At 34.3% G+C, this 18974-nt stretch overlaps 1 protein-coding gene and 2 long non-coding RNA genes across 6 annotated transcripts; 1 reads left to right on the top strand and 2 right to left on the bottom strand.

The window, feature by feature from the left end:
* On the top strand, positions 1712-3830 carry LOC104771157. The gene is made up of 4 exons (XR_764735.1): positions 1712-1936; positions 2030-2108; positions 2232-2573; positions 3566-3830. It is a non-coding gene; the product is annotated as an uncharacterized LOC104771157 (long non-coding RNA).
* On the bottom strand, positions 4943-5687 carry LOC104771156 (B3 domain-containing protein At5g26805-like). Its single transcript, XM_010495632.1, has one exon. The coding sequence runs from the start codon at positions 5545-5547 to the stop codon at positions 5083-5085; it is 465 nt and encodes a 154-aa protein (XP_010493934.1). The 5' UTR covers positions 5548-5687; the 3' UTR covers positions 4943-5082.
* LOC109131410 lies at positions 6747-18968 on the bottom strand. Of its 4 annotated transcripts, XR_002037052.1 has the most exons (9): positions 18695-18968; positions 13542-13611; positions 12990-13146; positions 12822-12894; positions 12512-12631; positions 11922-11997; positions 8127-8262; positions 7788-7884; positions 6747-7146 (listed from the first exon to the last, which is right to left on the bottom strand). It is a non-coding gene; the product is annotated as an uncharacterized LOC109131410 (long non-coding RNA). The 4 variants fall into 4 exon arrangements; XR_002037050.1 differs by lacking the exons at positions 11922-11997; positions 12512-12631; positions 12822-12894; ... (1 more) ...; positions 13542-13611; positions 18695-18968 and adding exons at positions 10031-10106; positions 10621-10740; positions 10931-11003; positions 11099-11255; positions 11634-11742; XR_002037051.1 differs by lacking the exons at positions 11922-11997; positions 12512-12631; positions 12822-12894; ... (1 more) ...; positions 13542-13611; positions 18695-18968 and adding exons at positions 10031-10106; positions 10621-10740; positions 10931-11003; positions 11099-11255; positions 11651-11741 and having other exon boundaries at positions 7788-7899.

Below are 18974 nucleotides of genomic sequence, written 5' to 3'. Positions count from 1 at the left end.
CAATCATATGGCGCCTACACCATCGCCACCAATTCTGCACAATCTGTCTCAAAGCTCTGGCAGACAACTCCAGCCGCCAATAGTGACTCCATAGTCCAGATCAAGGCTTGTAACTCTGCATGTAAGGATGTAGGACCTCGTCTCTGACTCCGTGCTCCCAGAAGAAGTGTCGAATTTTCATCACTACAATACCACCACCCCACACCCTGTAGAGATTCTGAACCTTTCCATGAAACATTAATCTGACATCGAGGAAACGCCCCCCTGTCCTCCAACAGGGGCATAGTATGCGAATAATTGTTTGAGTAAGATTTGACCTCTTCCCACAGTACTTTATCATTATTCGCCAGAAGTAAAATCTCCATCGGTTCGGCCTCTAACCCCTGAAAAACTTTTTTATTCCTGTCTTTCCATAGTGACCAGAGTATCCAGGGGAGACGAAGAGCTACATCAGGATCCCCCAACTGAGAAGCTGCCCGCCAGAAAATAAAATCCAAATTTGCATAGATTGAAGCATATGGAAAGCCATCTGGAACTAACAAAATCGGTGACAACCCCTAAACATCGCGCGAGCGAGGGCACTCAAAAAGAGCATGATTAATAGTTTCTGGTGCAGACTCACACCGTTTGCATAGAGTATCACACCGGACACCCCTATACGCAAGCCGTTCTAACACTGGGAGAGTGCCCGAAGCAGTCTGTCAGAAAAATGTTGGACCTTCGGGGTAACATCGAGTTTCCACGACTGGGCTCTAAGGGTCGTACAAGTCGGCCCGTATTCGACTTCCGTCATTAATTCTCTGGCTAGCCGATATCCTGATTTAACCGTATACTTTCCTGACTTGGTAAAATGCCATACTAATCGATCCGGTTGCTGGACTTTACTGACCGTCATACTCCGAATAATCGGTATATCCCCCGGATCCAGAAACTCCTCCAGATTAGGCAAATGCCAATCCTTCGTAACAGGATTAATTAAATGGTTCACCATCAAACTTGGTAACCAGAGTCTTCCCCGACCAGTTGCTGGACGTGGACGAATATCCGGTATCCATGGGTCTCGCCAAACCGAAATAGAACAACCTAAACCTACCGCCCACCGCGCCCATGTTCTACCAATTCCTTAGTTGAAAAAATACTCCTCCAAGCAAACGAGGGATTATATGGCTATATTTTTATTTATAAATAAATAATATAATTTATATATTATATAATCTATATATGTAATTAATATATTTTATATTTATATAATTATACTATAATTTGAATAAATTAATTATGGATTGTATAATTTCATGTAAATTTATTGCTTTATTATATAGGGAGAATATCCTTTTAATTTACTTGAGTCAACAAATATACTGTTATGTGATTAGTTATTTTTGTTTACAATGTAGGATTAATAGTATTTTAAATTAAATATTTTTTATAATTATATGTTTATACTATAATTTGATTTTGTAATTTAGGTTGTTTAATCCATATAACATTTTAACACAATTGTATTTATAGTTGTTCAATTAAAGTGGTGGAGTGTTTTTTGTTTATAAAGTTTTATTTATATCAATGGTTTCATATTAGTATTGATCAAAAATTTATATAATAATATATTATGTATTAAAAAACACGCCTATGAGGAAGGTAGAATAAATAAATAATTGCTGTATGGTCGGACTAATATTTTGGACTCCTGTGTTTTTGTACGAAAGGCCCAATTTTCTTTTCTTTTTTTTTGTCTCCACCGAGTAAAGCTGAAGGTCTCCGTGAACAATTATGTCTGTAATTTTTTTCCTTATCATCTTCGACTATCTGGTTTTGGTAAATCTGAGAAATCAGAACTTCGTTGATACTATTCATCTGATATTCGAAGCTTTCATCTCCATATCGTTTTCATCACCAGAATTCAAGAACTGAGCAAATTATCAAATAGTTCCAGGTTAATTAATCTGTTCTCTCTATCGTTTTGTAAAAAATTGTTTGCGAATTTGATGTTGGATATCACATGTCAAGAAGATTGGTTGTTAATTAGATTGTAGATCATCAAATTTGGAAACTTTCTAGGTGAGGTTTGCGGCCATCGAGGATTCAGCTAATATAATGTGTTCCAGGTAAATTAATTTGTTATTTCATATCATAAAAAAATTTCTTTCTTTCCAATCAAGGTTTTGGGTTTCCCATGTCATATCATATTGATTGTTTATAAGATTGTAATTCATCAAATATGGAAACAGTTTGGGATCGGATTGCGTCGCACACTAAAGTTACCGATTGCGTCGCACACTAAAGTTATCAGCTATGGACGTCAATTGAGGATTGAGCTAATATAATGTGAAGTAAATATTCAATCTGTATGTTCTCTATACATGAATAACACATCCTTGAGAAAGATAAGTGCAATTCAGGTTTATAGATATTTTTCACTGCATTGAGTTGTATTCATAATGTTAATGAATAATAGTTTACTTTCTATTAATTAGTTCTTTCTGTTGTTTTTTGTTTCTTCAGGTTGAAGTTCATACATGTAACAAAGTACTCTACCAGCACTTGGCGTCTATAATTTATTACAGATTCAGGTTAGTATCTATATATGCATTCAACAAACTTAGTTTTAGAGATTTGATTGTGTTCACTGCATTGACTTTTACAAATTTAAGTGATTTGCAAACAATAAAATACTTGCCTCTCAAACACAATAAAATAAGTAGTGTTTAAACAGTCATGGTAAATGTAGTAAACTGAAAGTAGAAACTGTGTTTAGCCAAAACATGTGTAGATTACAATAAGTAAAATATAAATTCATAGCATAGTCGTAACTACGGATTATGAGATGATGGGATCATGGGTTTCGATTGATTGGTCTTATTGTGAAATGAGGCACTTGCATTTTTAATAAAACATAGTTATTGAATGAAAGCTATTGATCTTATTGTTTCCAAACAACAAATGAAATAGCCAGTATTATAATGTGGGTCAAAGTTACCTTTATAGAGGTTGTTGACTCAATATATGTTTTGGAAAACCTCCTTTAAAACAACATTAGTTGTTTGCTTCTGAATCTCCCCTCTTTGTTTAGTATTAGTATTCTCAAACCTGTTTTGGATGTAATCCTAGACAACGCAACATAAAGTTGGCCATGAGAGAACACAGGTTTAGGTAAGTAAAGTCATACTTTCTCTAGAGATTGTCCCTGACTCTTATTGATGGTCATATACCAAAGATTCACCAGTACTTTGACGCCATGCATGGATTACCTTCACTTGTACCCTCCAGGCGGTCTTGTAGGGTCTAACATCTTTTAGGAAGGCAAAAGTAGCAGCCATTAGTGATGGAAAAATGTTTACGGTTTCTTTATGGGTTTAAAATTGCTTATGATAGTCGGGTTGGCAATGTTACATATTTATAGGACAATGATTAGGGCGAGTATATGAAATCCGTTTTAGGAGATAAAATATCAGAGTTAGCGAATAATCAGGGATATTATAACTATAAATTTGGTTTGATAGAATATTTGTGGAATATGATATATTTTGGTTGTAAATGTTGTTTCTTTGTTTTGATTTTGAAGATATGTTGGAGGGTAAAAATAGTTGCGAATCAAGGAGATCAGAAATCTCGGCGTCCATTAGATAAAAGAAGAGTTTAATGTCTTGTGGAGTTTTTGGAAAAGGTATAAATTACAAATATTTTAAATGCTAATTGTGTCATTGGCGATAGTTTAGGAAATCTGAATAGGGGAAGATATTGTTGAAATAAAATCCGAATTTGTTATGATTCTTCAGTAAATGTTTATGTGAAATTTAATACAATGGCAGTCTTGTAAATAGATAGCAAGTTCATGATTTATTTGCTAAATGTACTTGGAAAATGTATATATATATTATATATGAAGAAGACCAAAATCAGTTTCCAATTAATCTAACACCCAAAACACCCTTTGAACCACCAAAACCTGGTTTAATAATCTATTCAGACATAGTGGAACATGGACAAACAAATCGACAATGAAGAGAAATGGGTACATAAATATTCTCAAAAATAACGTTCAAGAGTAGAGATTGTCTCGGCTCACAACTATCAATCAAGGTGGAAGTTAACTGATTTCTAGTTAGAAATACTTACCTTAGGTTTTGTAATGCTTACTCATTATGTTGAGTGTTGTTTGTATTTGTATGTTCTACGTAGACGTAGTCTTTGATTCAAGTTAATAAAATAAGATGTTTTAGATCAGTCCCTTCTGTGGACATTTCGGTTTAAATTCGGGTTCGGTTCGATTCGGTTTATTCGGTTTTGGTAAAATTCTAATCAAGTTCAACCAAAGTTAGTTTGTGTTCGGGTCGGTTTATGTTTGGTTTGTTCGGTTTGGTTGGGTTTTAGTTTTGTTCGATTTTAATTCGGTTTAAAAATCAAATAATGTAACAAAATAAATCTGATTATGGTTTTATAATAGATAATTAATCAAATAAATTGGAAAAGCTAGAAAAATTAAATTAATACTTAATATTAAATATAATTAAATCTATATTTCTATTTAGTTAATTTTATTAGAATTAAAATAAAGTAAAATATAAACCAAATGCAAGTGGTAATAGGTAAGATCACATATTTATAATTTTAATAATATTAAACCGAATCGAACCATTTGGGTTAAGAAGAAACATAACTGAATGGTTGGAGCGTATGATTGGGCTTGGCTTGGGTCGGTTTAAGTTCAGTTGGTTCGGTTTGATTCGGTTCGGTTTAAATGCCCACAAACAAAATATTAATCAAATCACACACATGGCAGTATATATATATCTTTCGATGCTCCTACGTACAACTATTAGTATAAGGTTTGAAATATATGATTACATACTAATGGAAAAGAAAATCATTTGTATACACCATATAAAATTAAGTCATACACATTGATTATTCATATTAATTATATATTATAACGGGACTACAATAAAACACAGAATCGAACATGATTCTTCCTTTAACTAAACCCAAAAATTAAAAGTCTCACACAATTTATTTTTGCTAGATCTCATTTTGAACATAATATATTTATTTGTATGTCATAGCAATTTTGAATCTATTGAGTCACTGACTTCCCTCTAATACTGAGAAACAAAATATGTGATTCACGATATCCCAATACATACCAACCACCATGCCAGCCACAAGCTTTCTCCTCTTTACAAATTCTTTGATCCAAGACTCACGCATAGCAAAATGTTCTTCATGTGGGTGTTTCCACAATATAACAAAATGGATAGTGTTTGTATCAAGATCTTTCACCAATAAATCGTACTGACAAGTCTGGAAATATGTGCGCAACATGTCATGTTTCGAAAAGTATCTCATCATAGTATCATGTGGAAGTTGGAGATTGCCTTCGTCAAATATTTCATGTATTGTGAGGGTTTTGAGGATTTCCCAACGGAAAGGAATTATGGGTCGGATCTCGACTATTTGAGGAAATAGTGGATAGTTAGGATCTGTCCTATCAGCGTTTTCTTCTTGGTGTTTTGTTTGAAGGAAGGTGTAGAACAACGTTTTGATCATGTTTAAACTAGTTAGAAGATAACCTTTTTGATGACCTTGCTTAGAAGGAGCGTAGATTATTGTATATAAGATTTTATTTTTAGATCCATGTTATGTTTTGGTGGTGAAGAAAATTAGGATGTTTTTATACCCCCAATGATAAGAAGAACTAAATTTGCTTTTGGATTGGAAGAAGTTGATGTGTTCTTTATATAGTGTTAAAATTTAAATGACATTAATATATATCAACAAGAAAAATGACATTTATCTATTTAGGCATCAATATGGATACCATATTTGAATTAGGGTGATGATAATGCGACAACACAGCTGCACTATATTAATATAATGTATTTTATGTTTGAGAAAAATATACTGTTTGCCATTTTATAAATATATCTTTATCTATTTTTTAAAAAAGATTTAGCAAATATAAAGTATTTACTATTTTTTTCTCATCTTATTTATATGTTTATAGTTGACACTAAATATTGTGAGTTCAATTGAAAGAAAGAAAATTATAATTTAAAAATAATATATTAGTATCTTTGTTGTATGAAATACATATCAAAATGAGAAATATTTAGGTCTCACCAATATTTTTTTTTTAAAACACATTTGGCTTAAATGGTAATTGATCCTCAAAGGGAAGTTCAATTTGCATTGCATTCCCATAAAAGTCTTCCCATAAAATCTATATTAACATTTTTTAAGTACATTTTGGTTTATGCCCTTGAAGTTTATCTTATTTAATTTGTTTTTTTGCAACATTAACCCCTATATAATTTCCTAAAAGAACTATTCTAATTAATTAATCCGAAGAGATTTTCCTAAACTAACAATTCGAATTTAAACAATTAATGAAACTATAGGAATGGTTCAAATTAACCCCTACAGAATTTCCTTAAAGAACAATTCTACTTAATTAATCCCTAGAGATATTCCTAAACTAACTCGAATTTAAACAATTAATGGAACAATAGGAATGGTTCAAATTTATCAAAGATTATTGCCATAAACTATAGGTTGCCATCATTTGTACAATCGAGCATAAATGCGAAGAGATCGAGAATATTAATAGGTTGCCATCATTTGAGAGATCGACCATATCATTAAGATGTATTAAATAAGTTTTCATATGCTGAATGTAAATCAACCCACTTTGAGAAAGAAAATATTACAACCTCAAAGATTTTATGACTTAGATAACGAGAACCAAAGTTAAGGAAATCACAATGTTAGCAAATATATAACTTTGTACGCAAGCAATTCATTTATTTGTGTACATATCTTCTTTAGAAACTAAATATTGTTCTGCAATATTCTCACAACTCAAATAGGAATACATAAATTATTGCTTAAGGATCGTATAACTCCTTGCTGAGCAACCATTTCTCCAACTATAAATATCAATTTCTAAAGAGAAACACAACACACAATTCTTCACACCTACATCCGCATAGCTAAAAACATTGAGAGAAATGGCAGCAACATTCGCTTTTTTGAGAGACGTCCGCCCGTATAAGACCGCATGGCGAGTGCAAGTCAAAGTCCTTCACTCGTGCCGTCAATACACAAGCAGCACTGTGGAAACCCTGGAGCTGATCTTGGCTGATGAAACTGTAAGAATCAAATTATAGTTTCCATTATTTTAATTTCTTACTCACATGAATCTTATTATTATCTACTTTCATCATTTCAGGGAATGAAAATCCACACATCAGTAAAAAAAGACTTGGTTACACGGTATGTTAACCATCTACCTATTGGTGAATGGAGGTTCATAGAGACATTTTCTCTAAGTCATGCCGGTGGACAATTTCGTCCCACAAATCATCTTTATAAGATGAGTTTTGTTAATGGGACTATGGTCACAAGAAGTGATCCTAAATCTGATTCCAACTTTCTATGCTTGGTTAAGTTTGAGCAGATTAACAGAGATGATGTAAAGACCAACATGCTGATTGGTAAGTAATATATACAACACATACTGCGTCAATATATATATCGTTTTAGCAATGACTATTTCGTATTAACCCGCGAACAAAACTTATAGATGTGGTTGGCCAAGTTGTGAACATTGGTGAGATGGAGCATCCTGAAGTTAACAACAAGGCAACTTCCAAACTCGAATTCGAGTTGAGAGATGAGAGGTGATATCATGATTTTTGTCTCCTTTCTACTTATTTTTAAAATGTCTAAAACAAATCTCTTAACTACTTCACACCTCCTATTATTAGTGATGAGAGATTGTCGTGTACCTTGTGGGGTTCCTACGCTGACCGGCATTTACCAAGCCTGCAATGTAGCTAATGGTATCATTGTCGTCTGCGTCCTTAGGTTTGCCAAAATCAGATCCTACAAATGTAAAAACTGTCTACATTTAGTTAAAAGAAAAATATCACATGGTAGTTATTGCTAAATATTATATTATTAACTAGCGGTTATATCGTTTGCAGGGTTAAAGAGTGTCTCTAATGCATTTGAGGCTTCACAGCTTCTTATCAATCCAGCTTGGCCTGAAGTTGATGCTTTCACTCAAAAGTATGTTTTGCAATTATAATGATTTGTACAAATTACAACCAACATACAGTACTTACATGTCGTTATGCCCAGGCTGCCAGCTGATGGTCTCTCACTCACATTCCGTGAGAGTCCCGCGGTTCCAGATTGTCTCGAGGGAAGATGGTGATAGTAGTCAATATCCAAGGAAAACCATTGCCCTTCTTGTGGATTCTGTTGAGGTTTGTAACTCTAATTAGTACCAGATATATAACTTACTGAAAAATGTTTGGTTACTTTTTTGACAAAATTTTATTATTGCAAGATTGGCAAAATAAGAGTCATGTGCACCATCTATGCAATCGACACTGACTGGGCGTGGTATTACATTAGTTGCCGGAACTGCAACAAAAAGGTAACCCATATTCATACAGCCGCAGCCAATGGTGTCAATAGCATTGCCAAGAAGCCAAAGTTTGGTGTGACACATGCAAGACCGTGGTGTCCAACGTCATTGCAAGGTAAATTACAATCGAAAAGATGGATTTTCTTCATTACTCAATCACTACATAATATTAATCTGCTGAAATATTTGTTTCAGATACATGATTTATGTGAAGGTCATGGACAATACTGGAGAAACTAAGTTTCTTTTGTTTGATAGCATTGCTACTGAAATCATTGGAGAGTCTGCACCTTCGATTCTGGGGGGGGGGGTCATTGGATGAAGTAAGCTCTATATTTTTCATTCATCTTAACAAATATAACATTTACTAACTTTTTGAAACCTAAAAAACAGATTTCGGATCCTGAAGCTTTGCCAGAACCAATCAAAAACTTGGTTGGCAAGACATTTGTCTTCTTAGTCTGTGTGGAGAGAGAGAACATTTGGGAAGGAAAAGATTCTTACAGGGTTACAAAGTTGCTCTCTAAGGATGGATTACTTGCAGAAGAAAACATTGAAAATTCAGCTGACATTGTCAACACTGCTTCCATTGTCTCTGGTGACCAGGTATTAATCTAGAAAATCTCTATTACTATAATTATGGATTTAATTTTGTATCTACTTTAATATATATTTTGTGTTACTTGATTTTGGTTATTACAGGTTCCACTTGCATTGACTTATAGTCAAGAAACTAATGAGTCTAATACACCATCATCAAAGCGTGTTTATGCTCCTAATGTTGAGGGAAGTGATCAAGCATCTTCTTCGAAGAAAGTCTGTGTTAAACCCGGGGAGAATTCTGCTGAAGGATTTGGTGTGACTGCTGCTACACTAAGATTTGAAGACAATGTTACTGATGAGGATGTGGGGACTGAGTGTGTTGGTGTGAAGGTGAAAGATGCGAATGTGGATTTGAAGAAAATGAAGGGAGTGGACAATGGTACTGATGAGGATGTGGGGAAGGAGTGTGTCGGTGTGAAGGTGGATGATGCGAATGTTACCATGAAGAAAATGAAGGGAGTTAAGATCAAAGTTGAGAAGCGAGAGTGATTCGGAAGTTGTGTTTTTTATTAAGGTGGATTGGCATTTTTATTTAATTTCTGCTATTTCTATTTCAGTTTTTGTTTGGAGTTACTTTCTCCTTTCCTTTCAATAAGGAATGGTTAATATGCCATTCATTTAAGTATTATTCAATAATATTCCACCTTTATTTTTATATCTGTCTTAAGCGTATTCAATAAGTTTTATATCGAACAATAGTAAAGAAAAAAAAATTTGTCTTACTAACTGTTTTTGGTTGTTTAGTATATACATTATATATAATTAAAAATTTTACGTGTATAAATTTTTAATTTTAAACGTATTCAGACATTTAAAACTAATCTACATATAGATTGAAAACGAGAAGCCTGACCCATAGCTAATTCGATACTTCTTTATGCGTATTTTCAATTACGGGTTAAAATTGTACCTTAAATGCTTATTTTCAATTACGGATTAAACGTGCATATCCTTAAATAATAAAAATTTACACATAATTAAACTAGAAATTACCTTGAACCCTTAATGGAGCAAAGATATTAGCATTTCTTGGTAGAATATGGTATCCACAATCCTTAATGTTAGTTGCCTTAAAAAAAAGAAAAAAAAAACAAATATGATAATCAGTGCAAAGGTCAGGACATTCAACACGCACAATATATTTTATGTTAACTCCAATATTTATTTTCCTAAAAACTACCAACTAATACTTGAAAATCTTAATAAATTGTAGAATGCATTTACTATTCTTTTAACTATGATGGAAATAAAAAAATGAGTAACAATATAAGATTTATTTCCTATTATAACCTGATCTCAGTAAATTTATTAAACTACTAAATATTCTTTTGAGTGTAAAGGAAATAAACAAAACGCTGAAAAACACCACCTTCCATAAAGATATACGATGGAAACTGTAAGGTTTAAATATTGGATTCTTTATCTCCCCTACTAATTATGTATATATAGCTATACATATATATCTATAAAGAAGTGTGTGTTGAATATAGATTATTTAAACCCGCAAATCTCCAACAAACACGATTATATTGATGCGTGTAAGCAATTTCACGCAACAAAAATGAAGAAAAAACTGGATTTACCTGATGAAAACTTGGAAAATTCAATGTCCGCAACCAAAAGAAGTCGTAGATCAGCAGATTTTTCTCCGGTACCAATAAATAGCTCCCCACTACCGCGATCAATTGAGAATATCTGTGTACCTGTAAATGAAACTTTCAACAGTCTTCAGAGATCTTACCAATTTTCAAGGGATGCATGATACAAACTACATATCCCCATCAAACAGTCATACAACAGCAAGAAATGGTTAGTTTAATCTACATTTTTGTCTGGATTGTTTGTTAAAGGCCAAATTATATTAGAATCTTCATTCTAAAACATCATACTTACATTACTAATACAGGATCGAAGGACTTGACTAAAAGTAAACTCTCATCCCATTCATTTAATCCGTTTCTCACACCTACAGGTAAAAAATGAAGGAATGGTTCATGTATTTTCACAACTACATATTGTATGAGTAGTATGCTTTCACGAACTATACAAAAACACACTTACAATGTACTATGGCGGATCTCAGGTGACACTCCGAAGTCAACCCTCACTTCACTTACTCATAACACCTATGGAGAAAACACATCATTTGGGAGTACTGTACTCAAAAACATCACTAATATGCCCTCCACTTATGGACAAAGATGTCACCCTGGATTCTCTGCATCAAAACGTGAGTCCTTCATTAGTATATGTTTCTAGCTTCATACTAATTAGTTAAACATATATAACGATTATAATACTAATCTATTTTCTGCAATAAAACCTCCAGTTCATCAATATACGGATACTACTTTGTCTATAAACAAACATCAACCATCAAATTATGTTCCATTTATGAAGGACTTCCCCGCTAGAAATTTAGCAACACAATTCACAAATGCTTCATCCTCTCATTGCTACCAAGGTATGTCATACTATCAGCAAGTTCTTACGATTTATGTGCCATCAATATTAACATTCCCCTAACTTTATTTATTAGGTCCAAGTGGTGATATAGAAGAAGAAAACGATGATGAGAGTAGCAATGATGACGAACCATTGGAAGGAGAATACCTTGACTGTTTCTCTGACGATGATGAAGTAGATCAAACTTACAACTATAGCACTGATGATGAGATAGAAACTGCACATGAAAACCCAAGAGGATTAGATATAGATTTGANATTGAAAACGAGAAGCCTGACCCATAGCTAATTCGATACTTCTTTATGCGTATTTTCAATTACGGGTTAAAATTGTACCTTAAATGCTTATTTTCAATTACGGATTAAACGTGCATATCCTTAAATAATAAAAATTTACACATAATTAAACTAGAAATTACCTTGAACCCTTAATGGAGCAAAGATATTAGCATTTCTTGGTAGAATATGGTATCCACAATCCTTAATGTTAGTTGCCTTAAAAAAAAGAAAAAAAAAACAAATATGATAATCAGTGCAAAGGTCAGGACATTCAACACGCACAATATATTTTATGTTAACTCCAATATTTATTTTCCTAAAAACTACCAACTAATACTTGAAAATCTTAATAAATTGTAGAATGCATTTACTATTCTTTTAACTATGATGGAAATAAAAAAATGAGTAACAATATAAGATTTATTTCCTATTATAACCTGATCTCAGTAAATTTATTAAACTACTAAATATTCTTTTGAGTGTAAAGGAAATAAACAAAACGCTGAAAAACACCACCTTCCATAAAGATATACGATGGAAACTGTAAGGTTTAAATATTGGATTCTTTATCTCCCCTACTAATTATGTATATATAGCTATACATATATATCTATAAAGAAGTGTGTGTTGAATATAGATTATTTAAACCCGCAAATCTCCAACAAACACGATTATATTGATGCGTGTAAGCAATTTCACGCAACAAAAATGAAGAAAAAACTGGATTTACCTGATGAAAACTTGGAAAATTCAATGTCCGCAACCAAAAGAAGTCGTAGATCAGCAGATTTTTCTCCGGTACCAATAAATAGCTCCCCACTACCGCGATCAATTGAGAATATCTGTGTACCTGTAAATGAAACTTTCAACAGTCTTCAGAGATCTTACCAATTTTCAAGGGATGCATGATACAAACTACATATCCCCATCAAACAGTCATACAACAGCAAGAAATGGTTAGTTTAATCTACATTTTTGTCTGGATTGTTTGTTAAAGGCCAAATTATATTAGAATCTTCATTCTAAAACATCATACTTACATTACTAATACAGGATCGAAGGACTTGACTAAAAGTAAACTCTCATCCCATTCATTTAATCCGTTTCTCACACCTACAGGTAAAAAATGAAGGAATGGTTCATGTATTTTCACAACTACATATTGTATGAGTAGTATGCTTTCACGAACTATACAAAAACACACTTACAATGTACTATGGCGGATCTCAGGTGACACTCCGAAGTCAACCCTCACTTCACTTACTCATAACACCTATGGAGAAAACACATCATTTGGGAGTACTGTACTCAAAAACATCACTAATATGCCCTCCACTTATGGACAAAGATGTCACCCTGGATTCTCTGCATCAAAACGTGAGTCCTTCATTAGTATATGTTTCTAGCTTCATACTAATTAGTTAAACATATATAACGATTATAATACTAATCTATTTTCTGCAATAAAACCTCCAGTTCATCAATATACGGATACTACTTTGTCTATAAACAAACATCAACCATCAAATTATGTTCCATTTATGAAGGACTTCCCCGCTAGAAATTTAGCAACACAATTCACAAATGCTTCATCCTCTCATTGCTACCAAGGTATGTCATACTATCAGCAAGTTCTTACGATTTATGTGCCATCAATATTAACATTCCCCTAACTTTATTTATTAGGTCCAAGTGGTGATATAGAAGAAGAAAACGATGATGAGAGTAGCAATGATGACGAACCATTGGAAGGAGAATACCTTGACTGTTTCTCTGACGATGATGAAGTAGATCAAACTTACAACTATAGCACTGATGATGAGATAGAAACTGCACATGAAAACCCAAGAGGATTAGATATAGATTTGAATTTGCCCCCGATTTCAGAAGAAGACAATCAATTCCTATATATGCTTGAGGAAAATCAACACCAGACTTGGGAAAAAACAAAGGCTACTATGGGAGTCGCAACTAGCAAAACATCATCACGTGTTAAAAAAAAAACAACTGAGACTTCTACCTCAAAACAAATCAAACCAGGTTAACATTCTACCACTAAATGTTATAAATCTGTATTTGTGCTTTAATTGTAAAACTAAAATAGACTATTTCAAATTTTTAGGTTATCTTGATCATGGTGATCCAACACTTAAGTGTAAGTATTGTGGCGCATTGATGTGGTATGAAGAACGTCTAAACAAGAGGAGAAAACAAAAAAACCCGGTGTTTAGTCTTTGTTGTGGTCAAGGGACAGTTAAACTACCATTTCTAAAAGAATCTCCTGATATTCTTATAGACTACTTCATGGTAATGACGGCCTAAGCAAGAATTTTCGCCAAAACCTCAGACTTTATAATATGATTTTTGCTATGACTTCTCTTGGTGGTAAGATAGATCGATCTATTCCTAAAGGGCATGGACCAAATATGTTTCGTTTGCAAGGAGGAAACTATCATAGAATAGGAAGTTTGAAGCCAGATGAGGGTGATTTTGCAAAGTATTCACAACTATATATAGTGGACACAGAAAATGAAGTAGAGAACCGAGCGACTGTTATTGAGTAAGTTTTTTAATAATTACATCTCAATTGCAACTTTTTCCTATTTCCTGATATAGATTTGCTGTATCACAACAAAGATTAATATTTGTTTCTTTTTCTCGTGCTCAGTAAGTGTAAAAACTCAGAAACTGGAAATTGAAAACCGAAACTGAAGAAGGAAATCATCGAAGCATTAATGAAAATGCTGAATGACGTTAATCCGTATGTGAAGAACTTCAGGACAGCAAAAGATAGGTTTCAAACAGACCAAGAACAACCTTTTCATATGAGAATTGTTGCTGACCGTGTTGGAGTTGATGGAAGAACTTACGGTATGCCTACAGCATCAGAGGTTGCTGCACTAATACCCGGTGATTTTAAAAGAGAAATGCCTTCACGTGATATAGTTATAGAGGAAAAATCTACTGGTCACCTAAAGAGGATAAGTGAAGTTCATATCTCATATTTGGCACTACAATATCCGCTAATTCTTTGTTATGGTGAAGATAGTTTTAGACCTGGCATCGAAAAATGTTTTAAAGGAGCAAACAACACCAAGAAGAAAAAGAAGTGTATTAGTATGAGACAGTGGTTCGCATTCCGGATTCAAGAAAGGGATAACGAGTGTCATACGCTTCTACAGTCAAAGAGGCTATTCCAACAATTTTTGTGTGATGCTTACACAACCATTGAAACAAATAGGTTGAATTATATAAAGTTCAATCAGTCAAAGAAGCGATGTGAGAACTACAACAACATAAAAGAAGCTGCTCAATCAGGAAACACCACTATGAGTCAACAAGGGAATCAAATTAATATTCCAACTTCCTTCACTGGTGGACCTCGGTATATGGTTCAAAGTTATTATGATGCTATGGCCATATGTAAACATTATGGATTCCCTGATCTATTTATTACATTTACGTGCAATCCTAAATGGCCAGAGATAACAAGATATGTAACAGAACGGGGGTTGACTTCTGATGATAGACCTGACATCGTTGCAAGGATTTTCAAAATAAAGTTGGATTCTCTAATGCATGATTTAACAGAAAAGCATTTGCTTGGCAAGACAGTTGCAGGTACTATATTTATCATCCTTTCATTTATTTTGGTAGTTTGATAATATTGATGATTATATTAAATAGTGGACGATTGTACATTTGCAGCTATGTATACTGTGGAGTTTCAGAAAAGAGGGCTTCCACACGCACATATCCTCTTATTCATGGACCAGAAAAGTAAACTACCAACAGCTGATGATATAGACAAAATGATATGTGCAGAGATTCCAGTTAAAGAAAAAGATCCCGAGCTTTATGAGGTGATTAAAGATTGTATGATTCACGGTCTATGTGGTGCAGCTAATAGGAGTTCGCCATGTATGGTGGCTGGAAAGTGTTCTAAGCTATACCCAAAAAAGCATGAAGACATCACGAGGGTTGGAGAAGATGGTTATCCTATCTACAGGAGGCGTCGTACTGAACTGTTTATTGAGAAGGGTGGTATTAAGTGTGATAATAGGTATGTTGTCCCTTATAATTCCAAGTTATCAGTTCGCTATAGAGCTCACATCAACGTGGAATGGTGCAATCAAACCGGTTCTATTAAATACTTATTCAAATATATGAACAAAGGTCTGGACCGTGTTGTTATGGTTGTTGATCCTCTTAATCCGGCACAAACTCCTACTATGACCACTACCAAACCAGGAGAAGAATCTACTGAAACTGAGAAACCAAAAAATGAAATCAAGGATTGGTTTGACTGCAGGTTAGTCTTCTAATTTTAAAACCCGTGTAATGCAATTCTCATTTCAAAACTTTATTCTAACCATGGTATTTGATTTTGGAAAACCTTTAGGTATGTCTCAGCTTCAGAGGCTATTTGGAGGATTTTCAAGTTCCCAATCTAGTATAGAACAACACCAGTACAAAGGTTATCCTTTCCTGACGAGGGAAATCAACCTGCTTATTTTGAGGAAGACGATGAAATTGACACAGTTTTGGAACGAGTGGCAAATCAAGATTCTATGTTTATGGCTTATCTCACTCTAAACAGAATAAATGCGGTTGGAAAAGATGGAAAACATGCAAGGGAGTGATCAACAGGTCAATTAAAACCTAATGTGTACTCCACCACGATCTAGTGGTATCGTTGTAACACTTCAGGATCGAATCCACAGAGACCAAACAATTGCACTAAGAAATTATCAAGATCAAGTATAGCTAAGACAATGGAAAAGTTTGTGAAATCAAGTAACTATCTAAAAACGGAAAAGTAAACAAGTTGTTTTGAATCAAAAAGGAAACATTGGGCGCAGGGAATCAGTTAGGGGACATGACCACGAAATTAGATGATAAATTGGGATAGCATTAGACACCGTTCTAGAACTCAAATCACAGTTGTAAAGCTAACCTACTTTCGCAGCATTAACTATCTATGCAATGAATTCACTAAACCCTAAACCGTCGTTTGGATCTAGCAAACCAAGCAAGCAATAACAAGTTCAAGTTTGATCTGTTCACAAGGTGCCTTAACTTCAACTGTCGTTGGCTAAGGATCACCTTGCTCACCTATGTTCTTTTCAAGCAACTCAACAACACTTTTGGTGCCCCGATGAATTAAACCTAAGATCTTAATCTAGGTGATCAATCTAGCTTAAGCATTAAGAACAACTATAGATGAAGAACAATAAGATCAATCCCTAATCTAACAAATCTAGCATCAATAAATCATAGAAACCCTTCTGAAACCCTAAACCCAACAGTGAAACTACTCAGACATGGAGAAGCAGAAACAGCAAATCAATAATGAAGAAAACATAATTGAATTGCAAAAGAATAGAAAATAGGGTTTAGAAATCTTCTCCAAAGTGTCAAGAAGGATTAGAGATCTTCTCCCTTTTGCTCTCAATACAAAATAGTCTCAGAAAATAAAGCTTATGTCTCTGGAGGCCGTGCCTCTAACTTAAATATCAAAATAAAACCCTAAAAGTCGGTTTAAAACAAAAAAGGAAAACTTGCGTCGGGGACGGGAATGGTCGATCTCGAAAGGATCAGTCGATCCGGAACGTATTTCTGCTCTCATTCCATCTGCCTTCTAGCTCGATCAGTCTTCAACCAATTGGCTCCAGATGCATGTTTTCATCCCCAAAACGCTCAGATTCCTTCCAAAGTCACCTAGGACCTGTAAAGACTCACAAAAGACTAAAAGGACTCTAAAAGCACACTTGGACCTAGGAAAAGACTCAAAACAATCCTAAAAACTATGGTTAAAACCCTATAAAATGCAGACACATCAATTCCCCCGGACTTGAATCTTTGCTTGTCCTCAAGCAAGAACAGACAAAAACTCAAGAACAAAGAAAAGGTTTGAAAGTGGAAACTCACATATTCTTGGGAACTTCTTCTTTGCACTCTTCATCACATCAAACTGAGAACTACTTTTTGTACTCTGCCCATGATTAGGATCAACACTCCCTACTCTGAACTCCACAGCCTTAGAGAACATTCAGTCTCCCCATCGTTGTCTCTCTACATCAGATTAGTAAAAAGGTGCGGTCTTACCATGGGAGTATCGATCATTGAACTGTTGACTCCTTCAACCTCTTATCACCCAAGACCTCCTCTTATGCTCCCTTTCCTCTCTCTTTTCTCACTTCCAAAGGATTGATTTCTCCCTAATTTTCTAGGGTATCATTTTATTTTTTTTATCAATCCTTTGCTCTTTTCTTGTGGACAGGTTTCCATGAGTTCCGAAAGATGCACGGGTTTACGCACAACCCTCGGTTCACTTCTTTTATTACCTATATCCTCTTCTTCTTATATTTTTCTTTTCTCTTTTTTTTTATTGAGTACTGAAGGGAAGAGAGAGGGGAAGCATACTTTGTGAGGAGATGCACGTCTTGTAAGGCTTGAAGGGAGGAGTCTTGTCCGATGTATACCAAGCCCCAAGGTAAGAAATTAAATCCGGTTAAGTCTTGTCAAAGCTAGAGACAACTTCTGGTTCAACTTAGTGTTCTCCTTGGCGAGTGTCTTTTGGGGCGTGTTGAGACTGCTCATGTTCATTCCAAGCTTCATTCCAAATTAGAGGTACAAAAGCAATCATAAGAGTGTTAGTTCAAAGCAAAAGATTCCTGGAAATGATCATAGTTTCCCAATTTTTGACTCAATAAAATAAAAAAAATGACTCAAATAAAAGAAAAATTCAAAGTAAACAACCAAAGAAAACGACATCAGTAACTTGGAGACATCCCTCCCCCGGACTTACTTCACACCGTCCCGGTGTGAAAGCAAAGCCAAGAAAAAAAATGAATCCGAGAAAGAAAATAAGAAAAGTGAAAAAGAAAAAGAAAGGAAAAGAAGCAAAAACCGGTGATCTCGCATCTAGTGTTGGAGTGGTGTTGGCAAGGGTGGTGACGGAATCGACCAATCTCAGGGTGGGATCGACCGATCTGCAACATTATTGAACTTGGAGATACCCACAGCAAACCAACGGGATTGGTCGATCTTTAAGGAGGATCGATCGATCCAAAGCTCCTGGAACAAAAAAAAAATTCGTATCTTCTGCATTTGGAACCTATTCCTGAAAACACTTAACACCATACGTGATTTCACCATAATAAATCCTAAAAACAAAACCAAAATCCTAA

This window comes from Camelina sativa, chromosome 20 (genome assembly GCF_000633955.1).
Source record: "Camelina sativa cultivar DH55 chromosome 20, Cs, whole genome shotgun sequence".
Classification (NCBI taxonomy): Eukaryota; Viridiplantae; Streptophyta; class Magnoliopsida; order Brassicales; family Brassicaceae; genus Camelina; species Camelina sativa.
Note: the sequence above shows the minus strand (reverse complement) of the source record. Positions and strands in the feature narration are given on the sequence as shown.

Bases quoted from the DNA above. Each gene is read 5' to 3' on its own strand.
- LOC104771156 (XM_010495632.1), bottom strand. From the start codon at position 5,547: ATGATCAAAACGTTGTTCTACACCTTCCTTCAAACAAAACACCAAGAA.